At 40.8% G+C, this 22,324-nt stretch overlaps 1 protein-coding gene across 1 annotated transcript in view; it reads left to right on the top strand.

Annotated features, from left to right (window-relative positions):
• The window catches only part of suclg2 (succinate-CoA ligase GDP-forming subunit beta), a 100,539-nt gene that overhangs the window by 18,454 nt on the left and 59,761 nt on the right, over positions 1-22,324 (top strand). Inside the window, exon 2 of the mRNA XM_069147696.1 lies at positions 1,688-1,829. Within this exon, the coding sequence (XP_069003797.1) occupies positions 1,688-1,829 (142 nt within the window). The remainder of the gene's footprint in view (positions 1-1,687; positions 1,830-22,324) is intronic.

The raw sequence follows: 22,324 nt of genomic DNA, 5'->3' as shown, positions 1-22,324 counted from the left end.
TGACACTAAAACTTAAACTACATCTAAAAAGAGCATCACTCAGCGTGGTTCTGTTTTTGTACGTCGGTGTGGAAGGATGCAGATTGAGTTTGAAGGTATAATGCACGGCTTGATGCGTTTGTAACCCTTTAGGTTTAGGTAGGCCTTTAAAGAAATGTCAAGCACAGAACTAACCTGGAGCAACTGGTTACTTATAAAACCAGCTGGTGTTGTTAAGAGCTGAATGTTGACAAGGCTGAGTTAAGGACAGTTGGTGCAATGTAGTATTTCAAGTCGCTGTTAGGGATGGGCCTTTTCAAGCAAAAATACTAATCGATAACCCTACAGAATTCATAGACTATTATTTGACTTATTGATCTGTTGATGGACTGTTTGTCCAGAGCTTCACTCTAATGACTGCATGCTGTGGCAGATTTAAATGCTAGCTCTTCCTGTCAATTTTGCACTGCAGCGCATCTTTTTTTTTTTTTTTTTTTTTCTCCTCAAAGGAGTTCTACACCGAACGTTTTGTCAGCTGTAGTTGTCGTTGCATGTTTCTTCTGTTTGCTGCATTGCATCTAATCTCGCAGCACCCCACAGTTTTACCTGGCAAAGCTGGCTAAGATGGCGGTAATGGACAAACAGCTTTCATGTCCATTACCGCCATCTTCTGACGGAAGTAAAGCATTACAACCAGGCAAAAAGGCTTTTTTTGGGATCTGATTTGTTTATATATTTCAATGACTTTTTGAATATTAATAACCCATCACTAGTTGCTGTATTGAGGTTTTGACAGTTTATTATAAACAATATTCTGCTTGTACACAATATTAGTGGTATGTGCAAAATACTATCCATTAACATCATTGCAGTGTCAGAAGGTGTCATCATCTTCTGCATCATTGTGTGTGTTTGTGCCCCTTATGTTCCTGCAGGTGTGTTGGGTTGTGTAGCCTGAACAGATGCAAGTGAATAGCAGCGTAGGTCAATTTAAACTTGACTTTTGGCAGTGTAATGTATTGTGGTGCAATGCTGTCGTTATTATCATGCGAGTTTAATCTTTACTGGGTAACGAAATGCACACACTGAAGCATTATTTCCATGCTGAACCATAATTGACCTCACAATCCTTGTTTTCTCTTTACTTTAATGTCTTTTCTCTTCTCAATGACTCCCTGAAGACATTTTCTGTGAAAACATTTGCACACACGCATGCACGCATGCCCACCCGTGCACTTACCCACACACCTATTCACACACCTATTCACACAGGAGTGTGTGCTTGTGGGGAGGGATTCCAACTCGAACACAGCCTGTGTCTCTCCGTCACATTAAAAAGCCAATTTCTTTTTAATAGCAACAACAGCTGGAGCTGACAGGGCCAGTGTTTGCTGATGGAGCAAACAGCTCCTGAGCTGTCCTGCAGCTTAGGCCTGGCTGCCTGCCTCATTACAGGAAAAAGAAAAAGGAAAATGGTAGGAAGGGAGAGAAGAGGTGTAGAGAATGTAGCCTGTACACTCCAAGGCAAGTGTTCGACATGTTTTCGTGCTGTATAATGTAAAACACCTCAGCAGAGAGTGCACAGGCTTGTTGAGCTGAATTGTTATCATGAGCCACAATAGAAGTCTTAAAATGGATACCTTATCGCATCGTGTTAACTGTATTTCACTTACACTCTCATTTCTTTTACCCTGCTCCTTTTCTCCAGTGCACCTGGTCGAGTCCCAAGAGATGGCTGAACCTACAAGAGTACCAGAGCAAGAAGCTGATGCAAGAGAGCGGTGTGGCTGTTCAACGCTTCTACGTAGCTGATACAGCTTCTGAGGCCCTGGAGGCTGCAAAGAGACTTGGTGAGTAGAAGATACAAATTCACAAAGAGACACGCGGTTCACCTGCTGTATGTCCGGAGCAGCATTCCTTGATGATTGCTCAGTGCTGGTCTTCAGATATCTTAGATAAGGTACTGATAAGGGATCGACCGATATTGCTTTTTAGGGCCCATACCGATTATTGGTAATCAAGGAGACCTATAAACCGATATTTGGAACTGATATACAGTTGCAGTAAAAATAATAATCTTTGTGTGAAAATTTGGAATAACAAATTTGAACGCAAAACTTAATTCAAATGACTCTAAATGGACAAATGCTGCCACTATGTAATTGTATTAGGAAGGTACACTGCAATGTGGGGTATTTATTGTAAAAAACAAAGAAATCCTTTATTGAAGCACCAGCAGAAAGTTTGATACATGATTTTAAAATGTGTTTGGGGTTTGTTCATTCTTCTGTGGCAGAGAAGCTCTCTGCGTTAATTGGCCATTACTCATGAGATGTAACCAGTCAGATAAAGCTGTGGGCGGGACTTTGCTCAACACCACAAAGTGGTGACTGCAGGCTGAGAGAGGCGCTACATCAGAGCCAAAGCAGCGCATTTTTAATTAATTCATGTTATCGGCGATTGAATTAAAAAAAAAAAAATACAGATACCAATAATCGTAAAAATGCTAAATATCGGCCAGGCCAACAATCGGTCGATCCCTAGTACTGACGCTGAAATCACACCTTTCATGGAATATTTTGAGGAAAATGTATATTTAAAAAATTTTCAGAATCACTTTAGTCGCCAAATGTACAAGTACACATGAATTTGGCTTGGTGATACAACACAGTGCAACAAAAGACTATAAAAACACACAAGAGCACACTAAGGTTAAGTAAAAGTGAGAGAAGAGGAAGACATTTTTATTTACAATAAAATAGAAATATGCATACAAGTTATCGTATTAAAATATACGAGTTAAGTAATAATAAATGCTGTATTGTACTACATGTTGAACAGTCTTGTCGAACAGTTGGGTCCAAAGTATCTCATACAGTGTGTCTATGAAAACACATCTGTGTGCGTTGCGTGGTGGGCGGACGTGGGTTGAGGTAGGGAGCTCGGTAGTATTGCTGAGGAGAGTGAAGGCCTGAGAGGAGGAAAAAAAACTTTTTGGATTGATTGGTGTACACAATGAACCAAACAGCTGCCTACGAGGATTTGACTAAAATCCGATACTGTGCAGGTGGCATAGTTATAACTTCGAGGAAGAAATGTCTGATCAAAGAATTAAGTAAACAAGAGCTGACAAAACATTCCATATTAATTTTGGGTGCTTCTATTTTTTGAGCTGTGTTCCAGCCAAGTGGATTTAAGATTTGTTGTGTGACAAATAGTGGTGAGTCTGTGTTTTAGTGGTTTGTTTTGGGCCCGTGAGCATTATTATTATCTCAAAGTACACTGACATGTAGAGACATCAATCTTCACTGCAGAACTACAGTATGGTCACGTTGTATAGATTTAGTACCTGCACTTCAGTGTATTGCATTTGCGCGACAGCTGTAGTGAGACTCAAAGTCTCCTTATTACTTTAGCCTTGATAATGAGTTAGTTTCATGCTGGATGTAGAGTAATTGTATGTACACAATTAAACCTTAAGAGTCCTATTTGTGTTGCGTGGCTCTCTGGCCCTGCTACAGATTGTGCAAATGGCTGTGGTTAATAAGGGTTGAGGTTTTATCAAGTTTAATCGCGTCTTTATGCTGTTTGCTTATGTGTGGGAGCCTGTGTTCGTTGAGCTTAGTGGTTGTGCCTGCTCTGTTTTTCATCACGGCACTCATCCGCGCTAATTTGTTTCACAACCTCTCGTACTGAATTTCTCACACTTTCCATTTGTTTTTGTTTTTTGGTCAGTTCTTTTCTTGTTTTGTTTTAATTCATTTATTTTCAATGCTTGGCCATAATCTAGTCCATTGCCTCCCACCCTTACCCCACATACACACGCACAAAGCCTTGTAAGGAAGTCACTGAAACTCTAATTTTACATTGTAGTACAAATATTACATTGCATATGTAAGAACAAAGATGGTTTATCTGATATTTGTATGCACCCACACAGCTGTCTTCACTGCCCATGCCTCCCTGCTCTACTTTCATTCCACACACACACACACACACACACACACACACACACACACTGACATCAAACTGCCCTACACATACAGTGTATGTTTCCAGCCTCAGATTTATATTTTATTCAGTGTCCTCTCTAACTACAGCAGCGGCAGTCTGATAGCACATCCAGGTTGGTTGTCAGCCAGCGAGGTGCCACTCTTAACGCCGTCTTCGGGCTCGAGTGACTGGGGCACTGCTTTCAGTGGCCCTGGTTACGATGCAGACAAAGATAAACTGAATAGCGGGAAGAGGGTATATATTCTCATGACAGTACCTATATTGCTTGGTAGAGGATGAATTGGGGAGACAGAAAGCGTGGAGCAGAGGAGTCGAGAGGGAACAGACAGCTTAATAGAAGCTAGGCCAGACTCGAGGGGTGATGTAGTTATAATATAGGATTTCCCATGCTTTATTAGATGCTAGCAAGTCAGATAGTTGTCCATAGTTATGGGGCTGTATTGAAGTGGCACGACTAAAAATTGCATGTCTGGTTTTCTATAAAATCTGCTTTTTACAAACGGTGGCTAAAAGTAATTTATCATTGCAGTCTATGGACCGCAGTCGAGGCAAATGCATGACTGCAGTTCAGAAACATTTTTATTCGTTTCTTTAACCAATATTTCAAGCTTAGTAGCAGAGAACTTACACTTTCCTACGTGCACCATTACTCTCCAGAAATAGACGAAACGCGTTATATAGCTCAACATCAGCTCTTAATTAGCAGCAGTGCATTCAAATGAATGCTGCTATGGCTGTGACATGTCATGAGTGTTAGTAAATCCCCAGCCAAATCGAAAACATGTGCCAACGTAAATTTTTGCTGTAATTTGCGGTCAGCTTAGTAAATCAACCCCTCGGTTTTTACGGCATACTTCAGAGCTGCTTTGTATCTGTGTATTTCTCTCTCTCTCTCTCTCTCTCTCTCTCTCTCTCTCTCTCTCTCTCTCTCTCTCTCTCTCTCTCTCTCTCTCTCTCTCTCTCTCTCTCTCTCTCTCTCTCTCTCTCTCTCTCTCTCTCTCTCTCTCTGTGTGTGTGTGTGTGTGTGTGTGTGTGTGTGTGTGTGTGTGTGTGTGTCTGTCTCACACTTGTGTCCTGTGACTACTACTGACTAATAAAGCATGCAAGTGAGCATACACAGACGCTTCATTTCTTCAGATACACACCGTGTCTGTAAATGGCTTTCTCTTGGGCCATGTTAACTCATACATACATGATGGAGTGCGAAAGAAAGAGGGAGATTAATAACCTCTTTCTTTAAGATCTGTCGCGCTGATATCTAAACTGAGACTGCCAAGCTCTGACTCCCATGGGGTCGAGGGGAAGGCTGGGTACAGAGCCAGCACCGGATAAATCTCTGTTTCATGGTTTCCACTGTAGAGGACACACGGTAGGGTCTTGTAATGGGGATGTGGCTGGTTGGGGCATCTAAGTTGACTGTGAGCAACTTAAATTGATTTCTGTGTGGTGTTGATATCCTAAAATGGACTAGTTAAGCACTGAAGCACAGACAAATAACATTCGTAGGGTAAGCGTGCCCATATAAGCACAGAAAAAAACACATGCACTTCAACCACTATTTTCCTCTTTGTTACTCTCACTTAACCGTGAAGTGTTTCAGTTGACAGTTCAATCAAAGCTATAGAATAAAGAAACTCTTCTCACTTCTCATGTAGTGTGGAGTGGTCCAACTCTCCTAAAGTGGACACGGATTGATTTGTTCTATTACCGCTGAGGACTGAGGCTTATAATCTTTCTACTTTTCTATCAAAACATAAAATACATATCCAACATGGACCATTGATTCCCTTTAACTTTCTGACAACTCTTAGGGGGGAATTTACATCGTGGCAGATGGATGATTCATAACCAGCCAAATGGCCCATGGAAAGTAGGGTTTGATTTCTGCGGCACCATACTGGGCGAGTCCAGCAGGGAGTTATCAGAAAGTCCAAAGCTTTTGTAATATGTGCTCCACTGGGACACTGAGAGAGTCACACACTAACTGCAGCTGTCTGTCCAAAACCAATGACCCCCAGCCACCACTCTCATACCCAAGCTTTTAGTTTTGGTGGTGTGTGTGTGTGTGTGTGTGTGTGCACCAAGCTGTAGTCTTCTGAAATATGACCTCAGAGGTGTGATTATTTCAATATCAAATGTTTTGATGGAGAATGTTAAAAATTCTTTTTTTTTTTGTCAGATTGTCCAATTTGTGAATATTTACTGTCCTTTTGCTCCTTTGGTTACACATTTTTGATAGGACTCATTCATTTTGCTAAATGTGCTATACTCTGTAACAGTAAATGGGGAAAATACAGCAAAATTAATAATCAATGTGTGCAATGTGATGCAGGACTCAAATTTCAGCATCACTGTTTCAGCGGACTATTTCTATACTTTCTAAATTGTGACCTTAAAGTCAGACAAATTAAACATCCCATTTCTGTGGTAGTATCCCAACACTTGATTAATATGTGTACGATCAAGAATGCTATGTTAGTGTGATGCCATCTGTGCTTCAACAGGCTGATGAACTAAACAAGGACACTTTTTAATAATAGTGCTCATATTTATATTCAGAAGAAAATGTCCTCGGATGGACAACTAGGTCCATAAGAACGTTTAGTTTACATAAAGATGCATTGTCATTTCAAACCTTTTGAGAAATTCTGACAGGGAAACTTTTTCCAGTACACCATTAGTACTTAGTAACACTATTCCATAACCCCATCTCAGAAATACTTGTGGGTCATACATCAGATTTGGAAGCAAGTGTCTTCTTTGGCACATCCTTAGCTAGATAGCCCAAATCATGTATGTTAAACAGCAGAGAGTCTTGTAACAGGTGGTATGGCCCCACAAAGGCTTGACCTCAACATTATGGAGTCTGTAGTCTGGGACTACATGAGGAGACAGAAGCAATTGAGACAACCTAAATTCACGCATAAATTGTGGCAAATTGTGCAAGATGTCTGGAACAACCCATCTGCCAAGTACCTTGAAAAACTGCGCAAATACATTTTGAAAAATGGGTATTGGCTGAAAAGCAAAGTGTGTTTAGACCGAATATTGATTGGTTTCTATATGCCTTCGTATCGGCGACAGCTGTAGATGATGGAGGTATCACTTTTTTTGCATTTCCATCCGAGAGTCTGTAAATTCATGCGTCCTTCACAGAGACAAATCTGACTGATTCCAGTCTTGCTGAAGCACCCCCAGATCATCACCGATCCTCTACCAAATTTCACAGTAGGTGCGAGACACTGTGGCTTGTTGGGCTCTCCGGGTCTCCGTCTAACCATTAGACGACCAGGTGTTGGGCCAAGCTGAAAATTGGACTCCAGTCCTCTATGGTCCAATCCTTATGGTCTTTTGCAAACCTCAGCCTGGCTCTTCTTCGCTTCTCGTTGATGAAGGGCTTCAGCCCTGCCCCTAGGAGCCTGTTTCTAACCATTCTCGCCGTGCACTTCACCCCAGCTGCCATTTGCCATTCTGTTTGGAGGTCACTTGATGTCATCCTACAGCTGTTAAGTGACATTCAAATAAGTTGGCAGTCATCCCAGTGAGTGGAGAGTCGTTTTGATCCTCTGCCGGTCTGTAGCTTTGTTGTCCCTAATGTCTGCTGCTTGACCTTGTTCTTATGAACTGCTGTCTTTGAGATTTTAAGGATGGAAGCAACCTGATGCACACTGTATCCCTCTGCCAGTAAAACCAGAATTGAACCCTTCTTTTCCTTACTCAAAACTTTTCTTTTTAACTCTTTCGGCATGGTCAATAGTCACTTTTTGTATTCCAATTACTTTTGAGGTACTACGAGCACTGTTTCTGCCATCCAGCTGGTCCTATTGCAAGAGGATAGTGATGACCACAGCACTGTTTTTTTTTTTTTTTTTTTTTTATACTTTTCTTCATTAAATAATATTTGGTTCAGGTGATCACCTAATCAGTACCTCATTAAGTAGAATCAGGTGTGCCTGTATTGGAATTCAACAGACACTGCAATGGAATGGCTGCTGTACATGTAGAGATGCTGATTTAAGACACATTTGGAGTGGTCTCTTAATTTTTTCCAGAGCTGTATATCAGGAATGCCTGAAGTCATTACATCTGGCACCAACGTCCACAGAGACTCAAGGATGAACTGATGAGATGTTTGTGGTCAATGTCCCAGGTAACTGTTGTTTTGCCAAGACTGCAGGCAAATCCAATTTCTTTCTCAAATCAGATCTCTAGGACAGACTGTCCACACTGTTATTTGCAAGTGAGCGGATGTGACTTGCTGTGTCCATCAACTTATCTGCATTGGTTGCTGTGGTGATGACGTACGCCAAGCTACATTGGTGACACGACATATCAACGTGAAGCAAAGTGCCAGCTGAGTTTATTTTGGTGTCTATCCACGGACTGCTGTTTTCGTCCTCCATATCGCCAAAATCTAAACTCTGATAGTGCTTTGCTAGTGGTAGCATAGATTCTGCTTACTCTGTCATTCTGCATTGTGTGTCATGTTTTGGGTGGTGCAAGAAACCTGATCCAAAATCCAGAGCGTCCATACTGAGACGTAGCTGCAGAAATCTGATTGAAATCGCATTTCATACAACTTCCAATAGGGGTTTTGATTTCATTTGCAAAAATCGCATTTCACGTTTTTTTTTTTTGTTTTGTTTTTTTTTGCTGTCCAGACGTACAAAATCTATTAAGATACAATCTGGATATGACAAAAAAACTTTTGGGCTGGCGCTCTGAACAAGGCCTCTGACCTTACCAAACATGTTTGTGTCCATAACTTTCACACAAATTTCTAAAAGGATAAAATTAAGTGATAAAATTTGATATCCATAAGGTCAAAGGTCAACACCAATGTGACATCAAAATGTTGTGCAAAAATTGTTACCATTATTCAATGCCATAACTGAGGAGATTGTGACCATATCTCACATTTGGTCAGATACTGAATTGGTGCCACTACCCTTGGGTGTCCTCCTTCAAACTGTGCTAATTGTATAGATCTTCTGTACTGTCGAGTTGACGATATGTGTGAAGCATCCCTGTTTTATAATTTGTAGCTTCTTTGCAGCCACATCCATATTTGAAGCAGCTACTGTCAATCAGCTTTACTGGCCAAGCATGTGAACACATACAAACACGTGACTCTGTTTTTGTTTCTTTCAATAAATTTACACACTAATACAGTCGACAAGAACAACAAAGAACTGTCAAGAATTCGGAGGCGGTCTTTTTTTTTTTTTTTTTTTTTTTTTTTTAAGGTTAATTAAATAAATAAAAAGTAAATCGTAATACTATTTTTGAAATCATCCATTCTTCTCTTACAGTGCCTAACATTTTCACATATATGGGTTTTTCACAAAGGCCTTGTTGCTGTCTAGCAGTTTTGAGATATCAGAGCAATACAGTAATGAATATAAATGTTGTGCTTGCCTTCGAAGCACATTTGCACAGCCATGCACACATACCTGTGCCCTGCTACAGCCAAAGAGAATATGATTATGCAGTCCACTTTGTGTGTCGCCACCCGCTTGACAGATGCATCTGTTGAGCAAATCTTGATGGATTTTCAGTCTGAATTCTAAATCAAAACCACATTTTCCCTCCCTTTCCTTGCTACGACAGCCCCTTATGTCTGCCATATCTCCTGCCTCCCACCAAATTCATTCATTGACAAAGAGGTGATGGAAGAAAACATCGCTTTGGATTCTTATCTTAACCGCATACTGAGCCTTTGTGATGAATGGGAACAACACATACTTGTGTATATGTACACCTCATATCAGATGAGATGGAGAAAATGTTGTTCTTTTGTCATCTCCCTTACTTTTCTTTGACAAATTGTGCTGCGATCACATTTTCTGTATTTATTTATTTTTGTCCTATCTTGTTTTCACTTTTTAAGATTACCTTAATTTTTCTCAGTCCTCGTTCACCTCATTCTGCTTCTGCTGCTCCCTTTCGCCTCTTTGTGCTGAGCACAGCCTCGCTGGCAGAATGAGAATTAACAGAGGACGGAAACATTTTAATTTATTTCATTCTGCTATGAATATTCAGTGTAAACAGTTTTTTGCATGACTGTCAAATCTCGTGTGTGCTTATTAGAGGGATAGTTAATATGATATGTTGGCTTACTGAATAATAGCAAGCTACCTTGACATTAGCCAACTCTTTGATGAGGCAGGTGTGTGTTTGTGTGTGCAGGTATGCAGATTTGGTAATGCTGGAGATTTTTCTGATGTGTGATAGAGAGGGAAAGAGAGAGAGATCTATAGGATCTGCTCACCTCACAAACTTGTCTCCCATCAGTTTCAATCTACCACGCATTGCTGTCTTAAGTTGGCATGCTTGAAAGCACCCATATATTGTCGGTTGATGTAAACATCAGTTCCTGCCTCGAAAACATGAAACATTTTATTGGCTTTTCTACATATAGTGGTTTGTTTTATTTATACATAAGGAAAGAGGCTCGTTGTTTGGTTACTGTGAATCTTCAAGAGCCCTTATAGTTAAGTCAATAAGGGCTCATGTGCTTCAGCTGATGTGTAAATAATAGTGACTCAAAACCAAGAACACTATTATTAGCCAATCTTCAAGTGATCATTTTCAATCTGCTCATGTAGTTGTCTGATCTAAGTATTATCTGAACACAACTGTATTTGCTTGAGAAAATCATGACCTGGATGATTGAGACTCTTCACAGACATTGAGCTATCTGTGGCAGCTCAGACACCCTCTATTGTTCTGGCCTGTAAACTGCAAATTTGGAGAGATCTCTTTGTAAACCAGGAGGTAGAATCACAAAACTGCCTTAAAGTGTTTTGGGTCCTGTTTGTTTCAGTGTTTTGGCCAGTCTTCACAGGGAACCTTTAGCGTTACAGGTGAGTATCAGATATAGTGCATTAAAGAATATCATTGTTTGTTTCACATAAATTGAATTATCAAGATGTGATGCACCATTCAACCTGCAGCAAAACATGTGAGGAGGAAAGGAAATGCTGCAGCAAATCAAGGATTGGTGGGCTCTCTTTTTATCATTTCAAGTCATGACTTGGGTTTCCCATTGAGGTGATTCCCTGCTCAGCAGCCTTTTCTGGATGGACTCCCAGACACATCCACTGCTTTTCCCAATGACTAAGAGTGTGGGGTATACCAGCCAAGGGTATGTTAGAAGGACACAGTGGTGTGCTGTCGCTTACCAAAGCAGCTGTTACAGTGATAAGATGAACAATAAGTTCCCAGGCTGTAAATCATTGCATTTTCACTTTTTTTGAGTGTGTGGTTTTTATTTTTCTAATTCCTTCTTTACTACAGCTAGAGCATGTATTTTGGTAGGTACTGCATTTCTTGTTTTATTTTAATCACTGATAAAGCTATATGTAAAACCATTCTGCAGCTTCATTGCAGTCATGTGCAATCTTTTCCTTGCCTTCCTGCAGAACCGACATTCAGTTTTATCTTGTTTTACAGAACTTGTCTGAACTCACATCTTTTAACGGTATTTCGAACAGTTGAAATTACAAGCTGGAAGTCCTTAAGTCTCTTTTGACAGCCTTCATCTGCTTTAAGAGGCATCACTAAGCTTAAATTTGAAAATCTCAGTCAATTGACTAAAAAAAGCCAGTAGCTGTTGAGTGTTACCACAAGATTTGAAGACTCAGCAAATTCCTAACAACAATTATTGATGTGCCTATGTCCAGAGGAGTTAATTAAGTGAGAATTGATGTTCTGAGATTACAAGTGGCCAAACTTTTGCAGATTACACAATTAGATTTTTTTTGGTTGTTGTTCTTTCTAAAAAATAATGTTAAAGAAACATTGTATTAACATTTAAAGAAAGGTACATTTTGAATGTCTGCTTGCTGTAGTGGTTATTTTATATTCACCTTTATATTCATGTCCACTTCAAAAATCAACAAAATGTGGAAATTTGCCCAAACTTTTGCATCCAACTGCATAGAGATAATCCACTGACCAAACTGATGATCAAATTTATCGTGTTCATTGCATTAAATGCCAGTGCAGTTATGAAGATGTATGTGAAAAAAGAGTAGATGTATTAAATTACATGCATGAAAAGCACATGTCAAGGTGAATGAGTGTGACTGTGTAGAGGAAAGTGTTACCATTGAGTTTTTAATTTAGTATATGTCTGTAAGAAACAATTAAAGAACTATATCCACAAAGGTAGTCGATTTATAAAAAAAAAAAGGTGATGTTCTCTATGGTGCTGATACAGCAGAATGGCTAATTAGTAGTGGTCTGGAATAAAATGCTAACGTCACATAAGATATGGCATAACACACATGCACACTTAGTGTGCCTCCACATTTTTGCTGGTGATATCAACGGTTCCGCTTTCTCTGGCAGGGTGCAAAGAAGCATTTACACCGCCGACTGAGCCTGGCGCTGCTGTATGAGATCATCGAGAGAGTACCATATGCTTTTCCACCAACCCAGCACTCTGCCTGGCCTGTACCATCTGTCACAAAAATGCACTTCCCCACCATGGGCATCACCACAAGCCGTTTTGTGGACTTCCTTATCCATCCGTGAAGCATCTCACTAGACTCCTCATTCTCCCCTCTCCCCCTGACTGGCCTATGTACCAGGGCAGATACTGTGCTTTCTCAGTTTATTTGTTGCATTGCCTTTTGTTTTAATTTGCTCTTTAAAAAAAGTTTAAAAAAAATAAATAATTATAGCTGTTAGAATGCCCTAGAATGCCGCATCAGGTCAGAAGCGCCAGTGGGTTGGCTTTCTTTGACATTCGGGGGGTTGTGCACCATAAATTAATTACCCAGGGTCGAACTGTCATCACTGAGTTCTACTGTGATGTGCTGAGGCATCTGAAGGAAAACATTAGATGGAAATGACCTGAACTGTGGCGCAATGATGCTTTCGTTCTCCAACTTGACAGTGAGCACGCTCACAGCGCTTGAAAACAGGCAGATGTGTCACATGCAAAAACACATTTGTCACTCCCCACCACCCTGACTGAAAGGATTTGACTCTCTGCCACTCTTGTCAGTTCCCCAAAATATTCACACAAATTTTGGAACACTTACTCAGTGGTTCTAGCTTCATGCAACTTGCAAGTTACGATGCTGCACACCATTCACGTGCAAAAGTAGCAGTCTTTGAATTTTTTTATCCACCTTCATACTTTTAGTCTCTGAACTTCATTAACTCATTATTAACTGACTCGTTAGGACTTGTAAGCCAGGTCAAGAATTTTCATCGGAAATTGCCAGCTGATGAAACTTTCAGAGCTGGTAAATTGTCTGGCTTTTCAAACCTCAACAGATGTGGAGAACTGACTGTAAATCTAAAATTGAGGCTAATGGATCCCCAGAAAGTTGAGGAAGGCTGTCAAAAGATGTCAAAGTGCTTGAAGCTTGCAATTTCCACTGTCTGAAATGTGTCATTAAGAATTGGCAGTTTAGGAGAATTGTGGAAGTCAAGACAAGATCTGGAAGACCAAGAAAAGTTTTAGATGAAAACTAAATTTGTGCTGTGAAGAAGAGTACAAAGCAAAACCCCTGTATACATACAAAGCAGCTGCAGGACGATTTAGCTGACACAGCAGTGATAGTGCAACAGGTAGAGTCATCAGAAAGAAACCCTACCAGTGACCTCAGAAGTCAACATAGGAAGTATGCAAAACAACATTTGTAAACAAGAACTGCAGACGGATGAAGTTAAAACTGAGGTCTTCAGGAACAATTGTTTGGAGGGATAGAAAACTGAGCAGCTTTTGAGCAAAAGACGACCAACTATTATACATGGGAGTAGAAATGCTCTGCTTTGGATGTTTGCGTAGCAACCAGTGGCACAGGAAACACTGCACAGGCAGAGGGATGACTAGATTCCTCTAAAGATCAGAAAACTCTGAATGCAAATGAAGTCAGATGAGAGAAGACCAGGCCTGAACTGATAATCATTCCATAAAGTTGCGTGGGAAAATTTTTGAATCATTTCATATGGAAATGTTGTGAATAAAACACACAACTGTCTTGCAGTTATATTACCAGAACTAGGAATCTAACATCATGTTTGCTCGTCACTGAATTGGATTAGTGGAGATCACAGAGGGAACAGAGCAGGATCAACTCTACATAGCTTAACCCTCAACATACTAGCGGCTGTAGCTAATCACGAGGTCGATTTTTCGATCCCCAAGTCCTCCTGTCTAAAGTGTCCTTGCGCAAGACACTGAACCCCAAGTTGCTCCTGATGGCAGGATGTATGTGTGAATAGGAGGCAAACTGTAAAGTACTTTGAGACTGCAAGGGTGATAAAGCGCGACATAAGTGTACATCATTTAGGCTACATAGACTGCATTCAAATGAGTTTTAATTCATTTCATGATACATTGTGCGGAAGGATACGAGTGTCAATCAAACTTGTATTTCATTTATTTCTCCAGTGATTGCGTTCATACTCATTGACTTCAAGGAAGCTTTTGCAGAAGCTACTAAACCTAACATGCATGAGACAATAACCGGTTGATAAAAAAAACAAAAAAAACAAATTGAATAAAATGGTGCTATTCAAAATGGTTGTTGATGTCCTTGGGTATAAGATGTGCAGTGTAATAGGATTTCACAAATCAAAAAAGATTTTGAAGCCTTGTCATGTGCGTTGAGTATTGCTATGCTACTATGCACATTAGCATTGCTCATCCTTCAGTTCTCTTCAGCTCTTATGTCATTGTGTCCCAACACTTGCCCAATGATAGAGCCATTATCTGGATAATACTGGCCCTAAATTGCATGTTTTATTAAGGCGATACCATGCTTCATTGAGTAGTGAATTTGTAAGAAGCAGTGCAGTGGTATTTTCTCCCCATTATTTTGCCTCTTTGTCTTTTCTCTGTATTCACTCTAGTTCTGTTCCAAATTGTATCTACCTGGATATGGATAACAGTGTTGCGTAAGACCTTGGTCCATCTGGCATCAAATTCTACTATACTCAGCTTTGTGTTTGCTATACCTATCCCGTCTCACCAATAACAACGTTTTAGACAGATCTAGCACTGCAATGGTGTATTGAAAGAAAACAAAAATTCACAGCAGTACAATAGTACAAATTATGTGCACATGGGGCCCACTTCTTTTTCAGCAAGGGACAGAACATTATATCTTGCTGTCAAACATGGTTAAAACATGGAACAGGGCCAGGCCTCTCCTCGCTGTGCATCCCCTCCCTTCTCATTCGCACTGTACACCACTGGAGCTGCCTCATGCTCTTCAACATTTCATGCGCCTTTTAAGACCACTTTCATCTTCCCCCTTCAGAAAATGAGGCAGAGTCTCTTGTGAAAAGCGCTGACAGTAGCAGTTAGTAGAGTCCTTTCACTTCTCCCTTTGTCTGAAATGGTGAGAGATAAGACGACCCTCTCAGAAGTTTGTTTGTGTGCATATGTACACCAGCTGGAGCCATGTCGTGTTCTCTTCTCGTTGGACTGTTGGACAGAGGACACTGAAGCAGCTGCTCATCTATCCAGGCATCTGATCTTACAAAGGGTTCTTGAACTTCAAAGGAATATGCAGCCTTAGTCTTATGGGATATTGCTCTTCCATTGCTGCCATCTTTCTGCTCTTGTTGCTACCATATCCATTAGCAGTAGGTTACTCTCGCTACCTTTACTGTTTCCAGTGTAAACCCTGTTGCTGCTTGGCTGTATTGGCATCAGTGATGGGAAAAGGTCTGTTTCAAATTTGAGTTTGGTGACCTTGACATTTGACTGCCACCACTGTATTAGTCCATCCTTGAGTCCAAACAAAGGCCTGTGCCAAATTTGAAGAAGTTCTCTCCAGGGGACCCCGAGATATTGTGTTCACAAAATGGGATGATGTCAGGTCACTGTGACCTGAACGATTGACCCCCTCAGTCTAATCAGTTCATCTTTGGGACCGAGTTAGCTTCTGTACCAAATCTGAAGAAATTCCCTCAAGATGTTTTTGAGATATCACAACCACAAGCCTAGGAGGGATGTATGTGTGTGTACACGATGCCTCCGGCCAAAGCTGTCGCCAGTTCAGAGATATAAAAACTACAGGTTTTAAAAACATTGACTCGGCACACAAGCTTTCAGATATGACTGGTTCATGTCTTGAACCTTTGGCTTCCACTCACACTGAGATGACATGATCATTTACATCACTAACTTTTGGCCATTTTGTGTTTGACTTCTTCATATTCAGCACATACTCCCTACTCTGATATTGTGTTGTCTGCACACTGTAAAGGTGCAGTTTTCCAAATTTCCATAATTGTAGAATAAATGATTGTTTGAACTGAGTTTGCTGCACCTTGTTTGTTTGTATGGAATATCTGACTGCAGTTTTTGGGGCTTACATATACATAAAAGACTGATCTAGTATGGGCACAACAATAATATAAATTCTCTTGACAAATGTACAACCATTAACTATGTTGCTGCTGTTTACATGGCCAGAGTTTTGGGCACGTATTATTTTAATAACTTCCACTTAAATGGGTTGAGGTTTATTTACATAGCTATTAACTGGTAATGTCAGGTCAAAACAACATTGCTCTTTCTTATGCATTTTACCCACACATTATGATCTTTCCTTACTCTTTGGCTTTAGTCCCACTCTTTCTTGTCCCCTCATGTCTTGCTGACTGCTATTAGTTCAATCTTCCGCTCTCTCTTTCACTCTTGCTTTACATGAGTCTATTGTTGCTTTCTCCTATTAATCCACTTTGTAGATCCCCCTGTGTCTGTATTGCCCCTAAACTTAGTTTCATCCCTCCTGTAAAACCAACGTAGTACTCATTTGCCACTTTGATCGCTCTATAGGGGGTATACACACAAGTGCTTGGTGGTAGCTTGTATGAGCTGCAGGTATCTCTTCTCCAACACCCCATACCCTGCAGGGCTCTCCAGCTGATGGACGGAACAGGCCATGTCCCGTCACAGGGCTGGCCTGTCACACAGGAAGACAGATGTTAGCCTGCAGTTTTTCCGTCTCCACCACCTCGCAAGATAACACGCATGGCACGCAATGAGGAGAGAAGAGGGGAGGGGCTGGTGTGAAATCAAAGGTTATCAACTCAGGCACTGCGACCCACCCACACATAGCCAAAGCTGAAATGCCTCATAGGCTATGTAATACCTGCATACACACAAAAAAGTATATCTGTAAATAAATATTATTTACAAATACAATATGAGAGAGTACACGTTGTCAAGCATGCCTGTGCAGACACAAATCACACCGGTCTCTCCCAGGACCTGTTGTTATCCCCTTACATTAGCTCTTAGGTCTTTCGTTGGTAAGAAAAAGCAAAGCATCTGAAATTGTCTTAACAGCTGTAAATAGGCTTTGCAGGGTAAAGCAGCCTGTCTCTCAAAGAGCTGATTTCTGTAAGCAGCTTACTGTTTCCACCTCCTCATTACGCACCCTCACCTATTCATATTGTGGGTGAGACATGGAATTATTTCTCACACATCCCCTCTATAGTATTAGTGATGATACTAATGCACCAGTAGAAGTGAACATGTTGCCTATTGTTTTGTTGTCAGGCTACAGTGCATTAATACTGGGTACGCCCCAGTCATGGTGGGTTTGACGTGGAGTTATGAGTAAAGTTTGGTTAGACATAGAAAGTGAAATTTACAAATGCCACTGTGCTTTGTTGTAGGGAGCTACAATCATTAGGCACATTTCATTGCTTTAGCAATGGAAATGGCATTGTGAGTAGTCCTCCTGCCCACTAATGCATTAGCAGCAGATGTTGGTAGCTTTTAGGATATTGTTTTTTCTGCTATTGTTTATGCTGAACTGTTGGAAACTGTTCAGCCAATAATGAGAACTGAGCAGCTAATTTTGTGCAGACTCTTGGTCACTTACTGAAAACATTGTTGTGGACATTTTTTAAGAGATCTCTTGTGTACAACCAGAGATGGTGTTTTTGACTGTCTCATGATGCGGCATGATAGAAGGTAAGTGTCTTTGTTTGGGGACAAATGATTCTTCCTACGGATACACCCGTGGTCATTTAGCACCCATCGTTCCACAGCACCATTATCATTACTGTCACCTCTCTGGTTGCATGGCATTGAAAAACTCTCAGCCAAGGGTTTGAACTGCACCCCTCCGTCACAGAAAGGAGACCAAGGCCATCTCAGGTTGTCGTTAGAGGTGCTGTCTTTGTCTGAAAGCCAGGTGGACTTGTCTTCTAATGAGGATTCAGCTGTCATGCACCCAATGACTGGAGGAGATGTCACACAGAGCCACTGTCAGTCTGGGACACTGATAGTCTCCTCCATTGAGTTGCACTGAGATGCCATCATTAGATGCAGAAACAGACACAGGGACAGTGGGCCTAACTAGACAAGTCAGTTTGATGGTAATGATATATTTAGTTGTGGCGAACAAAGAGGTGTATTTGTTGTTGTCTTATTTTTGTGTTTCAAAAATGTGTTAGTCTCTTGTTATACCCACTAGTGCAGTGCCTGTTCAGAAAAGCCTCTTTGGCAGGATTAATTTTTTGCTTGTGGTCTTGGTGTGTACAGACTTCTCCATAGTTTCCTGGATTTAAAGAAAAACTATGAATTTCCATTGGACTTTGGAGCAGGCAGCAGTAAGGATGGGTATTTTTTTTTAATTTTATCTTATTCACTTATATTGGTTCTTCTTAGAATACTGTATGTACATAATAAATGTGACAAAATATTGTTTTTACAGCAGCAACAGAAATGTATCCAACAGAAAAGTCACTATAAACTCCAATAATATTTCACTAATATTTCTGACATCAAAATACAGAGTGAAGTTTGGACAGAATGGAGAACACACATTAGTCATCATTATCAGTCACTGTACAGTCTATGGCAGGGGTCTCCAACCTGTTGCTCGTGAGCTAGCAGTAGCTCGTTTCCTGTTTCTGAGTAGCTCACAGAAGGTTTGAACAATGTGCAGTGTTTTCCATAAATACTATTTCTTGAGCTGGCTGCCCAGGTATATTGATGATGACCAAAGTATATTTGGCGATCAATTTCAGCTTTTTGCATTTATTTGTTTTTTTTAACCTGTCCAAGAGAACAATGCTATAAATGCAGTCGATTAAGGAGTTGACAATACCCCCTCGCTGTCCTTTCCCTATGTCTGCTCTGCACCAAGTCAGGTGTGTTGAACGCCCTTTGTGAAACACAGAGATCAGAGGACAGAAGCAAACGTCAATTCCTAATAAATTAGGTAAATAACATAAATACAATGTTTTTGGCTGGACCTTAGCTGCATCCGTTTCAAAACATTGGTACTTGTGTACCGTGCTGCGAACAGATCGGGTCCAGTGTACATCCAGGACATGGTCCAACCCTACATCCCAGCCCGCTCCCTCCGCTCTGCTTCGACCAATCGGCTTGTTGCTCCCTCACTGCGAGCTAAACACTCTACAAAATCACGACTGTTTTCTGTCTTGGCTCCTAAATGGTGGAATGAGCTCCCCAACGACATCAGGACAGCGGAAACTCTGTACATCTTCTGCCGCAAACTAAAAACACACCTCTTCTGACTTTACCTTGAACAGCAGAACTTTAGTAGCACTTAAAATGACACTTACTGATAGCACTTTGTAGTTTGGCTTTCTTGAAGAAATTGTATTTTCTTGATTCCTGTTGTTCTGGGTTTTGTACCCTCATGGTTGAAATGCACTTATTGTAAGTCACTTTGGATAAAAGCATCAGCTAAATGAAATGTAATGTAATAATGTAATGGACCGCCACAGTGGGGCCAGATCTATGAAGCCAGTGTCTGTCACTGAGTGGGTCAGAGCCCAAAGTTACACCACAGGTAATCTGAATGCTGTGACTTTTCAGATTAAAAGCCCTCCAGTTTCACACAAGGTCCAGTCATAAACTAGGTTTTGATTTAGACATGTTTTTCTTTCTGGAAAGACAGGGGTCCGAAATGATGGGTAAACTCTTATATTATCTTTATTTGACACTTTTCAAACATATTTGGCCACACAAGTGTGCCGTGCACTTCAGTAGGCATTTAAACACCATCTGTATAATTGTACATACAGAAAATACCCCCCTCCCACACCCACACCGAAAACGTAAAGAAATGCATTCAGATAAAAGCGTGCACATGCTGAATTTAAGCTGTTATGATACAAAATGTGTGTGGAATTTCAATTTGTTATCGTTCGCATAAAATGCTATTATTTAGCTGGTTTGGGTGGAGGTCAGCTATGTGAATACATCTTACTAAACATGAGTAGCTTTCACTTTCATTTTTTCAAAGTAGCTCAGAGGAAAAAAGGTTGGCGACCCCTGGTCTATGGTCTCTCCCCTGAGGCTCCCTCACTTGCCATAGACTCTATAAAAGAGGGGTTGATCCTCTCATTCTCTCACTTGCCATGCATGCAGATTTTAGTCTTCGTTCATCTTAGGGGCTGTGACAAAGCACTTAGGCGCTGGGCCTGTGTTCTAGTCGTAGGGAAAACCATCTTTCTTGAGAAAATCTCACTGCAGAAGTAAGTGAAGACATGCCTGACTCTGTCCGCTACAATACTTTCTGGAACTGTGGCTGTGCGACGAGACTCTGCCCCTGATGTTGAACGGAGTGACGGTCGCCTTATTATCAAAGTTTATTCATGTTAAAGGTGCTGCTTGTCCAAATCACACCAAATTCAGTAGTGCACATCCTCAGCAGATGGAACAAACAGTTGTTGAAATATGGGAGGACAAAACAAAAACAAAAAAAACTTGCATACAGACAGATTTCTTGCATTATATATAGCAAGATACATTCAGTCTGACTGACATGCCAGTAGTGGGAGAGGGCTATGCATAGTGCGGTTAGGATTTAACAATCTTAGTTAACTTTTCAACCTTAACTGAACAGGCAACATATTTGGCTTTAAGAATTTCAAGGCCACTATATGTCAAGGGAGATGCAAAACATTTCTTTTCCTGTCTTTCCTTTTTATTCTCCTGCCATCACTGCATGAATAGGGAACCATTTTCTGTGTGACCTTTTCACAGTCTGGTAGAATTGGAAATGGTAAAAGTAAATGAAAAGCTGAAGTTGTCCAAGATGATATCGGCTTCACTGCTGTGGTTAAATGCAATCATCACACGTTAAACATGACCTGTTCAGTGTACTGACTCTGACAGTGCTTAAGTGTTATTAAAGCATGATTGTGTTGGCAAGAGTATTACACTGAACGCTGTACATTGTGTGTTGGCCTAATTTCACCTTTTAATACACATGAAATAGAATACAGGGTGCACATATTCAGTTTTCTTCTTGTGCACTTAGTAAAGCTTGTTGGACAGTAACTCTTTTCCCTTTTCCCAATATCAGTGAGCAATGCATGTGACACAGCAAAAAGCCCGATGGCAAAGTGAGTCAGAAGTTAGAATTGCTCCAACAGTTTTCTGTAGCTTTAGTATAGAGTTGACAACAACGTTATTTAAAGACATGCCATGTGCCACTAGATGGAAACAAATGGAAGCACAGATTGTTGTTTTTCTTCTTATAGTTGTACTGTCATACCCCTGAATCCAAAAACGTACAGAGAAATTATAACTAGTTTTATTTGTCTTGTAGGGGACATTTCCACCCTGTCTTTTTTTCTAAAGACTAATTACTGCTTGTTTAACATCAATCAACACTCTCCTGCATCATAAGTAGGAGGTGTACTATCATGATTAGCAGATGCTGAAGGTTGAAAGATGTTTTTTTATTCCTTTTTCTTCCTCCCCCCCCATGGAGTTAACGGCATTTATCCATAGGAAGGCTCAGACTCACTCTGTGTTTGATTGTGGCTGTATGCGGTCGTTTTTGTTTTCTCTTCTCTCCCAAGAGTTTGATTAGTTTTCCCCATTTAGCCGCCACATTACGTTCATTACAGCACACATGGATGCTGGGGAGGGCCACCCTGATCTTTTTCTCTCTCTCCTTGCAGATGGTAGCCTTATCTTACTCTTTTTGGATTGGCACACAGTCTGCATATGTCCCTTACCAGCCAGGAATCCCCCTCATGGCACAGCCTCGAAGGTTTAATTAAATATCAGACCAAAGCTAACTGTGCTGCTGGCCGCTCATGGGCCACATGGAAAAGGAATGGGTGGAGGGAGTGGTGGGGGTGGGGGGTTGGTGGGGGTAGGCCTTTCAAAGGTGCGCAAAAAGGAAAGGGGTGAAAGAGACACTGATTATAGAAGTAGCATCCTCTTTGCCAGCTGCTGTCACTGGCAAGCATACTGGGAGTAGATTTGCACTCATTACTGGGAAATGAGTAAGGCCTGAGGATGATGACCGCATTACTCAGATAGCATGTGATGTGATTGGAGATGTTGTGC

The sequence above is a fragment of the Embiotoca jacksoni genome, unplaced genomic scaffold, assembly GCF_022577435.1.
Source record: "Embiotoca jacksoni isolate LCO1_2020_lvr unplaced genomic scaffold, fEmbJac1.0.p SCAF_1, whole genome shotgun sequence".
Taxonomy (NCBI): Eukaryota; Metazoa; Chordata; class Actinopteri; family Embiotocidae; genus Embiotoca; species Embiotoca jacksoni.
This window is presented reverse-complemented; position numbering and strand designations above follow the sequence as displayed.